At 30.0% G+C, this 13,548-nt stretch overlaps 1 protein-coding gene across 1 annotated transcript; it reads left to right on the forward strand.

Annotated features, from left to right (window-relative positions):
- The first annotated feature begins 8,785 nt into the window (after window positions 1-8,785).
- LOC125861829 (2-oxoisovalerate dehydrogenase subunit alpha 2, mitochondrial-like) lies at window positions 8,786-12,129 on the forward strand. Its single transcript, XM_049541708.1, has 8 exons — window positions 8,786-8,923; window positions 9,516-9,698; window positions 10,230-10,387; window positions 10,553-10,652; window positions 10,817-10,928; window positions 11,292-11,431; window positions 11,695-11,877; window positions 11,962-12,129. The coding sequence occupies exons 1-8, from the start codon at window positions 8,789-8,791 to the stop codon at window positions 12,127-12,129; spliced, it is 1,179 nt and encodes a 392-aa protein (XP_049397665.1). The 5' UTR covers window positions 8,786-8,788.
- Window positions 12,130-13,548: the final 1,419 nt, after the last annotated feature.

A 13,548-nucleotide genomic window follows, 5' to 3' on the forward strand; every position in this document is an offset into this window, starting at 1 on the left:
TAGGCCCACATTCTTGTATAATCACAAATATTAATTATAAATAAATATTATATTATTAATATTAATTTTTGTATATATATATCTTGATTTGTGGAGTTTTTAGAATTGATCTTTACGTTCTTGCTAATATGGTTAAAAAGAAAATGTACAATTTAGTCAGCTTATTATGTTGGGGAAAAAACAAATATTAATAAAATGCATGATAGGATAGCAACAGAAATATCTAAATTTAATTTATTTTAGATCAAAAGAAAATCTCAAATGTAGGAATAGCAAAGTTATGGGACGGGGCAGGACAGGGCGGATTGGAATCAAGCCCGTCTTAATCCCTAGGCCACTAAAGTCATCGCTATGGGGGCCCCATTATTAAAAACAATTACTTATATATGTTATTTAAAAAATAATAATTACATGTACTATGAGTGTTATGATTTCTACTAAGGAAATTGCATATGAGATGAAAATAAACTGAATTTCGTAAGAAACAATTTGATGAAAATGTGGATAGCGAAATCACAAAGTCCCTTGAAGAACCTTTTAGAATTGATTGTTTTATACATGTAGAGTAGATCAAACTATTTTTTCACTTCAAAATAGATTTGAACCAATTGAAACATATGGAAATATTTTTGATTTCTTATTTAGTGGTAAAATATTGAGATCACTAGATGATGAGAATTAAAAAAAAAAATTGTCTTAACCTTCAACTTTCTTTATCATGTGATAGTTATTATGATATTGATGGTTTAGATTCATTTTTTGAATTAAAAGTGTTAAGGGAAATAATACAAGTAGAAGATCATGATCTATTAAAATTCTCAATCAAATAAAAAGACTTGATTATTTACCAAATATTCATATTGCTTATAGAATAATGTTAACAGTTCCTGTAACTATTGCCTCAGCCGAAAGAAGTTTTTTGTGAAATTAAAATTGATTAAATCTTCTTTAAGATTAACAATGTCTACAGAGAGATTGAATGAATTAACTATATCATCATTTGAAAAGAAATTATTAAAACAAATTGATTATAATACAGTACCTAATGACTTCACATCTAAAATAGCTAGAAAAGTAGATATTAAATAAAAGTATATATGATGAAAAAAAATTAGGGCCCCTCTCTTAAGTTTCGCTTTAGGCCCCCAATGTTGTTGAGTCGGCCCTGATTGGAATGAGACCAAGTCGCAAACTTTTTTCTTTTCTTTTTTATTAAAATGCACTTTGGTTATTTACATAAAATAAAAGGGTTGATATTTCTAAATAAGAATTATCAACCTTTCAATTAGATTGTAAACACAAAATTATCAGTTATCACATATATAAGTAGTGCATTTCATGCAATTAAATTATAATGATGACTTGCATATTTATAAAAAAATCATTTACAAATTTTATTTTATTTTTTAAAAAATAAAAAATTAGGGTTAACCTTTTTAATTTTCTCTGTAAAAATAAGGAAGATAGCTTTGGAACATGCTATTATTAATATATGGCTATGGGTGTCATGTTACGTTTGATTGGGTGGACAAACTAAAGTAGAATAAGAGACTTAGTTTTTCATTATGTGAGCCCAAAAAAAAATATACGCTAAATTGAGCAAGTTTAGTTGATATAATGACACATACACCTACTAGAATGAGACATAGTGGGAATTGAACTCACGTCTCGTTGAGCTCCTCCAACAAGCACCCCATTTGAAGCTTGATTTGTAGGACTGGGAGAACATATACCTTTAGAGTAAGCACAATATTTTAACTTGAATAAGTGCTAGCCGGAAAGTGCATATGCATACAAGTATAATTTTTAATGTGTTTATATAATTAAATTTTTACGTTATTTTTTACTTAAAACTAAAATCAAATTAAATAATATCAATTTTTAAAATTAGAAACTAAAATCAAATCATACTAAAAAAGTGCCAATTTTTTTTTTGATTAGACTTTTCAATTTTTCGTAAACACCTCAAACCACATGATGAAAGAATATTATAATAGTAACTAATCAAATTATCAAGCATAGTCATTTTAATTAACATGGACTGTAAGTGAATTGAGTTTATGAATTTAAATTAATTGTAACCAAAATCATGACTTAACGGGTTATAAGTGACTCTAGCTTGTGATTCATGATGTTCTATGTTGGAAAAAAATATAACTAGATAGTTTTTAAATAATTATTACAAAAGCATGGCAACTTTAACTCGTTATTAATCTGGACATATAAATATTAATGAGGAACTTTCACATATAGCCACTTAAATATAAATATAATCCGGACATATGATTTATTTTCCTTCTTTATCTTTTTATTTTTTTTCAAAATCGATTTTTTATCCTTTTTATTTTTTTTCAAAATAGATTTTTACAATTAATTAAAAAATCTTTTTTTATTTAATAAAATGTTACAACCTGAAATATTTTATTGTTACAACTTGAAAGTTTTATTCTGATGCTATAACTTGAAAATATTAGTCTAATAAATGTCATATATGAAATTTTCACATAAATAAATTTATACCATGAATATTTATCCCATAAATTTACAAAAAAAGAAAAAAGAACGTAACAATAATTTGACGTTGCTATAAATTATATTTATACCATAAAATACATCATATATTTTAGACAAAACAAGTCTATTTATTATGTATATAACTAGAACAACATATATTCATATTTAATAAATAAAACGATAAATTTGATTCTTTTCCTTCTTCAAATATTTCATCAATCTCGATTTATATGACTCACTTTTTAGTTAATCTCCAAAAACAAAAATACATTTCTAGTAATAATATAGCTTTAAAATGTCTATTTTTTCTTTAATGAACTGATTCATAGTCATACAAATATCTAGGACTTATTTTAGACCACAAGTTTTTAAAGTTTTTTTTTAAAAAAAAAATCATGTCAAGTCAAACTACATCAAATAAATTGAGACGAAAAAGTACTATTCTACAATTTAGTTTCAAATATATTATTTTTTGGAATATCAACGAAATAATGTGCCCAGTTAGTATTTCAACTTTTGTTAGGTAAGTTTTTATGATATATTACTAATAATTAATAATGTGTAGCAACAGTTGCACAATCTAGCTAGTGATATAAATAGGTTTTTTTTTTTCCTTTTGACAAGAAAAGTGAAGTTGTTCCTTTTTTTACTTTTTTTCTTATTTTCCATTTGCATGCAAGAGAAATAGGAAAATGCTATAGTCAAACCATTTTAATTTTTTAGCATGGATTATCGACCCATCTTTCCAGTACTAGAACATGGGTCTATGACCCTATTTTAAAATTATTATTATTATTTTTTATTATTATTACATTTCTTTAATTTTATATTATTGTTATTACTTTTAACACTATTAACATAGTATGTGTCTTGTTTCAATAATTTTACCATAATTTATCTACTCTTATAGTCTTTTTAATTGGAATTTGTTTTGACAAAGTAATGTTTATTGAGTTGAGGATTTATGGGAGACAACTTCTCTACTTTATAAAGGTAAAAATAATATTTGCATTATTTATCTTTTTAAAATCTAATTTATAAGGCAACACTAGATATGATATCCATTAAACTTTTATATATAATTATTTTAGGGCAATGCTAAATGGTCAGAAAAATTGGTCAGAATTTAGCCAGAAATTTAAAAAGTCTATAATATCCTTTTTATTTAAAAATAAACTGATTTTTTTCTATTTTAAATTAAAAGGTATTAAAGTTAAAAGGGTAAAATAACATAGTGTGAAATATATTATTTTATAATTCTGGCTAAATTTTCTGGCCAAAAGGATTTTTTCATTAATTTATTATTTCTTTGGTTTCAACTTTTGAAGATTTTTAGTTCAATCTTCATTGTGATTTGTGTAACAACCTGCTTCCGTCGTTATAGAAAAGTCAATGGAGAAAAAAATTGGGCCAGAAAGCTTCTGAGTAGCGACTTGGAAATTTCCAACCTAGGCCAGACTTGGACAAAATCTGAGTCAGGTGAGGTCTAGGGAAATCTGATAATGGGTGGGGGATTTAATTATGTCTTTGATCATGTGAGTGAATATCCAATACGTTAAGGAGCATGTACGACTTTACGAAATCGAATTTGGGCGAGTAGAACTCCCGAAACTGATCTTGGCGTGAAAGGGTAGTTTTAAAACCAGGTTTGAAGGTGTGTTGTGAAATGAGAGCTTGGAACTCAAATTTTAAGTTTCGTGTCTCAGGGCGGGGCCGCTTTGGCGGGATGGGGTCCACCGTGGTGGGCTAGTCGCGAATTAAGTCGGGGAAAAACTTCAAAATCATTATTTTCTACAAAACTTCGTTCTTGAGAGCTAAGGGACGACCAAAAGCAGCTTCTTATCTGATTCTCACGATTCGTAGCGCTAAAGTAAGTTAATTACTCCCCTAATCCATATTTTGATTCTTAGAAATTAGAATCTTGGGTAATTATCGTTGGGGGAGGGTTTTGGCCTGAAGTTAATGGTGGAAAAAGCCCTAGTTGAGTATTAGGATCTTGGGTTTGGCCTTGGATTGATGGTTTGATTATTATCCGGATAAAATAGGCCTTGATTATTGATCATTGCGTTGATTATTTGTTTATAGACCAAGAACGAGCTGAAAGACTCCGGAAAGAGAAGGCTCACGTGTCTTAGGAGTATTCAGGCTTGATTTCGAGGTAGGTGATGGTTTGATTTCCTGTTGTGTGATATATGCCGGTTAATTGCTTCATTGTATGCGTGCATGCATGTGAATGGGGAATGTGAATCAAATCTAATGAAATGATTATGTGTGAACAATTACATGTCATGAACCTATTACTTGATTGTATGACTATGAGTACTGCTCATTATGGGTGTGATTGTGACTGTGGCTGTGCTGACTGGATCGTGTGTCACGTTTCGACTCATATATTGAATTGGGTGTCACGTTCCGACACATATATTGGACTGGGTGTCACGTTCCGACACACTAACAGTTTTGGCGTGGGTTTCATGAGAGGATCACTTGTGATTACGTTCATATCTAATTGTTATTGATATTGGGAATTGTATGTTGCTCCTAAAATGATAACTGAACTATGCATTTCTGTAAATGTGTGTTTACCGTGTTGTAATTGCTTGCATATACTGTGCTTAGTGGAGTAGCCGTGTGATCCTACCAGTACACCGTGGTTTGTGTACTGATACTGCAATTGCTCTTTCTTTGTTGAGTACATGACATCTTCAAGTGGCTACTGACAGACCTCAGCTAGGAGATCTTTGACCGAGACCGGATTTAAGGGTGAGCCAGTTCATTCAGGCTATCATGGATCCCTCCTTAGTTTAGTTCATTCTTTTCGGACTCAGACTATACGTTTAGACTTTGTTGATGTTTAGTTTTCGGGGTTGCACCCCCTTTTCTTAGACTTGTTGGTTAACAGAGTATTGATACAATGACTTTCAGTTCTAGGGGTTGACTTTCCGCGATAGTTGTTGTTAGACCTTCGGAATTTATGGAAACTCATATTTATTTAGTCATTTAAACCTGTTTTTGTATCTTTAAATGATTTAGTTCTTAAAATTGCTTAGTCGGGTTGTAGTAGTGGTTCTCCCACTGGAGGGTTAGTGTAGGTGCCAATCACGGCAGTCTGGATCGTGACAATTTGTGATGAATTTTTTTGACAAGGGAAACAAAATGTTAGTCGATAGTGTGTAAAAATAGCTAGTCTTATTCGAATTTATATGCAGTAAATATTTAATATTAATTTTATATTTCAAAGTTATCCTTAATATCAAATGCTGAACTCAAATGTGTAGTAGTGCTTATTAAATAAATCTCCATATGAAATTCGATCTTAAAATATAGAGTTGTAACTAAATAAATAGAATGGTCTTTACAAAATATTGAAATAATACACTTAAAATAATTATTGTTGTATTAAATGTTGGGTTCATGCTCAACGTAACATGGGTAATCCTTCATCTAGTATTAATTTAATGTACTATATAAGTATATTATAATAAATATAAGGAAGAATGAGAACGTTTTATAACCGTCACGTGGGCTACAGAGAAATTTTTATTGAGAACGTAATTTTTGAATGAGCCCTATAATACATAATTTAAATTTAATTAGCATATTCGTATGAATTGACAACAATTTTGATGAGAATGTAATGTTGACCTTTTAAACTACGGAAAACAAAAGAATAAAAATATTTTTAAATTATATGAAATTGAACAAAAATATCCTCCATTAATAGTGTGATCCAAAAATATCTATAACGTCAATACTTTATTACACAAATGACTTACTGTTACTTTTGGTTCAAAAATCCTCATTTCACGATAAACATACTGTTTCTTTTATTTTCAGTCTCCATTTTTTTCCAAAGAAAAATATTGTATCTCATCATAAATTTTCATATGTATAATATCACAGGAATCTATCATTAATTTTTAATTCTTAATATTTTTTGAATTGAAGGAGGATAAGTATTTAGTAATATGAGCATTGATTTTAGAGTTAAGATACAATAATCATAACGCCACAAAATATGAAAATTTATTACATTGATTCAAGTTATAAAATATCTTTGAAGTATACTTATCGTTGACCCTTTTATCATATTTTAACCCTAAAATTAAAAATATATATAAACAAATGTTTACCCTACTTCAATTCGGAAAAGATTAAAAAATAATAATATTTTGATTTTATTAGAATTTTTTTAAAATTATTATCTAAATAAAAATTAATGATAAGATTACTATATATATATATATATATATATATTTATTTATTATTATTATTATTTTCAAATATCATTTTTAATTTTTGAAAAAGAGATTTTTTCCCTCAAATTTCACAATGAAACACCGCCAAACATCCACTTATATTATATATTAATTTAAAAATATATGGGGTAATTGTATTTTAATTGATAAAAGAATCTTAAGAATAATTATGATTACTTTCCACTTTTATACTAGCTAAAAAATAAAATAAAATAAAAACAAAAAATAAGTTTTTAAGATATTAATATTTTATCGGGAAAACAATATGTTTAAGAAAAAAATGTTTATTAAAAAAGAGACATTTTGACCTAAAATCCACAAAATGGGCATTCTTGGATCAAAATATTAACGATGAAAATATTTTTGGACCAAATTATTAACAAATAATAGTTTTATTTAATTTTACATAATTTAAGAATATGTGTGACCTTTTGTTTAAACTATTTCGGATAGTAGATGAGATGATTATATTTTAATTGATAAAAGAAGATGAAGAAGAAAAAAGATTACTTTGAACTTTTATATTAGTTAAAGGAATTATAAAATAAAATAAAAAGAAAAAAATTATTTTAAAAAAAAGATTTTACTAGGAAAATATTGTGCTTGACAAAATATTTATTATAAAAAGGGCACTTTGACCCAAAAGTAATAATAAAAGTATTTTTGAACCAAAACATTAATGACAAGAATATATTTAGATTAATTTATTAATAAAAAAATATTTTTATTCAATTTTACATAACTTTTTTTCATTTAAACTATTTCGAACAGTATACACAAATATATTTGATCATTTTCCTGTTCTTTATATAACCAAATTAGAGTAGAAATATTCTATATTTAGCCTCTATAAATTTCAAACTCATCACCAAAGCTTCTTCATTATTATTTCCCAAACAAGGGAACTCCATTATTGGAGTAGTTGCATGTCTAGTATTCTTCTCTATATAAATAAAAATACAATCTTCAAAGCTCTTTTTTTTTTTTCCCATTAGTTTCTTCAAAATTAAGAAATACCACCAATGGCCATTTGGATTTCAAGATCAAGAAGAATCTTTAACCATTTTGTTCAAAGGGCTTGTCCTTTGTCTCTTCTACACCCAAGAGGTTCAAGGCCATTTTCCTATTTTGAGTCCAACCAACAAGAACCACAATGCTATCATGAGGAGGAGGATTATCATGTTGATATTAAACATGATGAGAATCAAGTAATGTTTTATCAACTCTTTATATAATATATACCATCACTACTATGTGGTGATGATGAAATTAGCTATGTTGGTAATTTCTAGTTAATTTGTCACTAAAAAGCTCCTAGCTAATTGAATTTTCTTATAATCCATTGCTAATCTAGAGTAAAATGGGATTAGCATGAAATTTTTGCTATTTATTAACTAAACAATTTTGTCTGATTATATCAACATTTTTATTTCATGTTGATTAGTTAATGTTATTTGATTTTTATTATTACATATTATTTTCTTTGTTTTGGTTATCATATTATTTGTTGTTGCATGGTGGGAAACAAATAATGTTTTCATGCTGATTAATTAATAGTAATGTTTTCATACGGAAAATTAGGAAGTTTAATTCTCACTATTTCAGTGAGAATATATTTTCCATTATGGATTTTTCTAGTGAGCTGATTAGGTGAGAAATGAGAGGGAAAATCATGTTCTGTAGCACAAATTTTCTACTGATTCGCGGTAGGAAAAGACTTTGTTTCCAGTAATGATCTCAGACCAATCATCCCACCACAATCCATGTTGATTGCATTCCTTATTGACGTTGAGGTGACATGAGCTAGCTTGACCATCTCAAAAGGACACAATCAGGTTCAAGTCGAGCACCACCGTCATTTCTTTCTTTTAATGCTAAGAAGTTGAATAGAGATAATATATAGTTTGATATTGTATTCAAAATATGATAATCTAAGAAGGTTTTATATTTAATACTTAATGATTTTCATCATTTTAATGAAATTTTTAGATAATACTATTTCTTATAAACAGGCCATGGATTTCCCAGGAGGAAGAATCCCATTTGTTTCTCAAATGAAATTCATTTCAGAGTCATTAGAAACAAGGTTAGCTTGTTATAGAGTTCTTGACAATAATGGCTCTCCAATTCCAGGCAGTGTATTTGAACAGGTAATTAATTCTTGTTTGGTAAAATTTTCAATCTATGTATAACTAATACATAGCAAATCATATGGTATTAATCCTTTAATTTGCATGTTTTACTATATATGTAAGTTTCTGCATTTAGTAAGTAATTATTTAATGGAAAAGATTCAAATATGTCATCAAACTTTGAGAAAAGACTCATTCATGTCATTATTATTTATTTGTTAACTGAAATGGTATAGATGAGTCAAACTTTTAATGAAGCACATATATGAGCCTTTTCTCAAAATTTGATGACATATTTGAGATTTTTTTCCTTTTAAAAAACTAATTTAATAAAAGACATGGCCGAATCATAATTGACCACGTGTAAAAAGTAATTTTGCAAAATTGAAACTATTTTCAAATAAATAATGACATGGATGAACCTTTTTGCAAATGAAAATAACATAAATGAACAAAACTTTTAACCAATGACATTAATGAGTTTTCTCTCAAAGTTCGATGACATATTTGAGGCTATTCCCTTCTTTAATTCCGATCTACTGCATGACATGTTTATGAACACAAGATTCAACCGCGCGCCTGCATGACATGTGGTTTGGTGCTTTGTTAGGTGAGGAAAGATTTGGCAGTGAAGATGTATAGTACAATGGTGACCCTTCAAATAATGGACAGCATTTTTGATGAAGCAAAAAAACAAGGGAGGTTATCCTTTTATATGACCAGTGTTGGAGAAGAAGCCATTAACATAGCTTCTGCTGCTGCCCTCACCTCAGATGACATTGTCTTGCTGCAGGTAATTTTTTGACCATCTTATTTCTCAGACAGTCGCTCAACTAATAGTTATTATCTCAAAAAACCACATTTTTTTGTTGAAGAAAACTAAAATCAAGAAGAAAGATGACTTTCTGAAATAATAACTGCTTAGTTGAGTGACCATCATCTAAGATATCAACTCATAAAATGCACACAAGTAATAAATAGAAGAAAAATGAACATTAGATTTATGAGGTTTGACTAAAATCTGCTCATATTCTCAAGTAAAATAGGGAAAATAAGTTTGATGTATTTTTTCTAAAAAATAATCAAAAAAATTGCGTGTTTAGCTCATAAAAAAGAATCAAGCCCAAAGTTACAGATCGTGCTGAAGATATAAATTAAGTAAAACTAAAGTACCTGACTACCCACATGAACTTGACACTATGTTTGTCCTAATTACTCTTAAATTCGACTTCCCTGTTACTTGTTAGGTAAAACTCTCTGCCTTGCACGTACCTTTTAAAACGGTAGATGAAAATGTAAACACACATTTTTATTATGATTGCAGTATAGGGAGACCGGTGTTCTGTTATGGCGTGGCTTCACCCTGGAAGAATTTACCAGTCAATTGCTTGGAAATAAGGGTGACAATGGAAAAGGCAGGCAAATGCCAATACATTATGGTTCTAACAAGCTCAATTATTTCACTGTCTCTTCAACTATCGCGTAAGAATCTTTTATCATTATGATTCAAATTATATTTATGCTTCACTTGAGTCGAGGGGTAAGATTGCATACACACCATCCTCTCCAGATCCACTTGTAGGATTACACTGAGTATGTTGTTGTTGTATCGTCTAATTAAACTACTTATATTGTTCATTTCACCAGCACACAGCTTCCACAGGCTGTAGGCGTGGCTTATGCGCTGAAAATGGATAAAAAGGAGGCTTGTGTTGTCACTTATTTTGGAGATGGTACCACTAGTGAGGTGATTTTGAATAAGTACTACTCCCTAGTCCCTTCGCGCTATCCCTTAAGAAACTACTTATTCCTAGAAATTAATACGGACCGGAGGGAGTATAATTTATGACTTTTTCGATAAGAAGATAAGGTAGTTTTATTCAATGAGTTTTTGTGTTGAATTATTTTCAGGGAGATTTCCATGCTGCTTTGAATTTTGCGGCAGTTCTTGAAGCTCCTATTATATTTCTATGCCGCAACAATGGATGGGCCATTAGCACCCCTGTCGCTGAGCAATTCCGAAGTATTCCCCTTAACTCAATTCAATCTGTTTTAAGGGTGAAAGATGTTCAACGAAAAATGTTTTCTGTAATAAGTTATTTTCTAGTGTTTGGTTAGTCAAGAGTCATTTTAGAGAAATATTTTCTGAAAATGACTTACATCATATCAAACATGGTTCCTAGCTATCTCAGATAACTTAAGCTACATTTCTCCTAAATATTTTCCAATGGTAGGTGATGGAGTCGCGATTAAAGGGCAAGCTTATGGAGTTCNGAGTCATTTTCGAGAAATATTTTCTGAAAATGACTTACATCATATCAAACACGGTTCCTAGCTATCTCAGATAACTTAAGCTACATTTCTCCTAAATATTTTCCAATGGTAGGTGATGGAGTCGCGATTAAAGGGCAAGCTTATGGGGTTCGAAGTATTCGTGTGGATGGCAATGATGCTCTTGCAGTTTATAGTGCTATTCGTGCAGCTCGCGAAATGGCGATAAAGGAACAAAGGCCAATAATAGTAGAGGTGTGAAATTCAACTATTTCTATTAGGGAAACATGCATGATATACCCCTCGTTACAAAAGTGACTCAGATATACCCCTACCGTTACAAAAGTGGCTCTGAGTCATTTGTATAACAGTAGGGGTACATGTGTACCACTTTTATAACAAGGGGTATACCAGCTCTTAATCGCAAAGTTGAGAAATATATCAGATCCTATTCCCTTCCTATTATTCCTGTATAAGGTTTTATGCTTATAGAACTTACCTTTTGTAACACTTATTAGGCCATGGCTTATCGAGTAGGCGACCATGCATCGTCTGATGATTCAACCAAGTACCGATCCAGGGAGGAAATCGAGTACTGGAGAAGAGGATGCTCAGTAGCCAGATTCAGAAAATGGATACAGAAAAATGGTTGGTGGAGTGATGAAGAGGAATTAGAATTCCGGGGAAATACCAAAGAGCAGGTTCAAGATTCAAAATCCTAAAATGTATTTGATTTGAATTTTGTTCTATTTTATTATTTGTTGATTTTTAAAAATTTAATGTAGGTGTTGCAAGCACTTGAAAGAGCAGAGGAAACAGAGAAACCTCCCTTGGCAGATTTGTTTACTGATGTTTATGATCAAATCCCATCAAATCTTCAAGAACAAGAGAGGTATATTAGAGACGCGATAAAGAGACGACCAAATGAGTATCCTTCTAATATACCTCTATAGGGTATATATGAAAATGGTAATAGATAGGTGCAGGAGCTTGCTACATTTTCAATTTGAAAATGGTTCCTTTGAATTCCAGTAATATCCTCTATGTAATATGAATATACGATGCAGTTGTGGTGTGTTCGTTACTATCTTTTGCAGAAAATAACACATCTGAAATTAAGTTATTGCCGTTAAAGATCATTTTTGGTACAGTGAACTAATCAAACTAACTCATGTGCCTAGTATTTTCTTTTCCTTAGCTTAAAAGTCCACTTTTCTCTCTTGGTATATCATGGATTCACCAACTGCAGAACAGAACAAACTAAGGCTACTCTAAAGAATCATATATACCTACTAGCTAGAAAACATAGAAGAAGAAAATTTAGATTTTGAAGGTAAAGAATCATCAATCAACAATGTGTAGGGATAGAGGATTCAAAAACCTTTCCCTAACCATGGTGCATGGGCATTCCAAAGACCACATTTGGTTAACAATTAATTCAATGAAACCATAGTACATAAAATCCCATTACTAGTAGTCGTAGAACTACTCTTGTTGTTTCTTATCCTTCAATTTCTGTCACTATCTATTATTTCATGTAGTTTGTTTGTAATATTATTTTTGTTGTAGTTAGTACTATTCTATTATACTTTCATTATGTCTTTTCTAGACTGTTTTTCCCTTGAGTCGGCTCAAGTTGAAGTCAAACGGGAGGAATATTGGGGTCTAAAGTTCAGCCTTGAATAAGTCCAAAGTGGTGCAAAAAAGGTTCAAAAGGAGGCTAGTTTCAGCCCTTGCGGAGCTGAAATCCACAGCGCCAAAATGGGGCTCAAAAGCCACTACCAAGAGAGCCCACAAAGTCCTTAATCCGGCCACAATTTTTAGGGTTTTAGTTTTACCCTAGCCACCAAGCTAGAGTTTTATTTTATTAAGTTCTAGATTATTCTTTTAGGGTTTTATTAGGGCTAGCAGCCACCTGATTTATTCTATAAATAAGAGTGTTTTCCATTCATTAAAAAGACATTACATTGATATTAATAATATTTGAGAGAGTTCTTTTGAACCTTTGTAGTTTGTAACTTGTTTTTGAGAATTTATCTTTAAATCTTTACTAGTTTTAAAGTTTAAGGTATAAAGTAATTTCTTCTTGTGATATCTTGAAGTACAGAAACCCTATCAATTTGGGCGCTAATTACATCATATCCTAAAGTTTCTCAAATTAAAATAATTTCAATTTTCTTTGAAAACTTGCAGATACATTACTTCTTCGTCCGATACATAGCAAACGATATACATAACTATAAACCAGATTGATATTGATTTAGGCTTGGATGATTTGTGTTATGCATCAACAATAACATTAGTATTAGATACATTGTAAACAAAGTTGAAATATATATGTGATAGAGATGGAGTGACGTATCCGTATGTTA

Source organism: Solanum stenotomum, chromosome 4 (genome assembly GCF_019186545.1).
Source record: "Solanum stenotomum isolate F172 chromosome 4, ASM1918654v1, whole genome shotgun sequence".
NCBI classification, from domain to species: domain Eukaryota; kingdom Viridiplantae; phylum Streptophyta; class Magnoliopsida; order Solanales; family Solanaceae; genus Solanum; species Solanum stenotomum.

Coding starts and splice junctions, on each gene's coding strand:
- LOC125861829 (XM_049541708.1), top strand. CDS start 8,789: ATGGATTTCCCAGGAGGAAGAATCCCATTTGTTTCTCAAATGAAATTC. Junction 8,924..9,515: donor CAGGCAGTGTATTTGAACAG/GTAATTAATTCT, acceptor GTGCTTTGTTAG/GTGAGGAAAGATTTGGCAGT. Junction 10,653..10,816: donor GAGATGGTACCACTAGTGAG/GTGATTTTGAAT, acceptor AATTATTTTCAG/GGAGATTTCCATGCTGCTTT.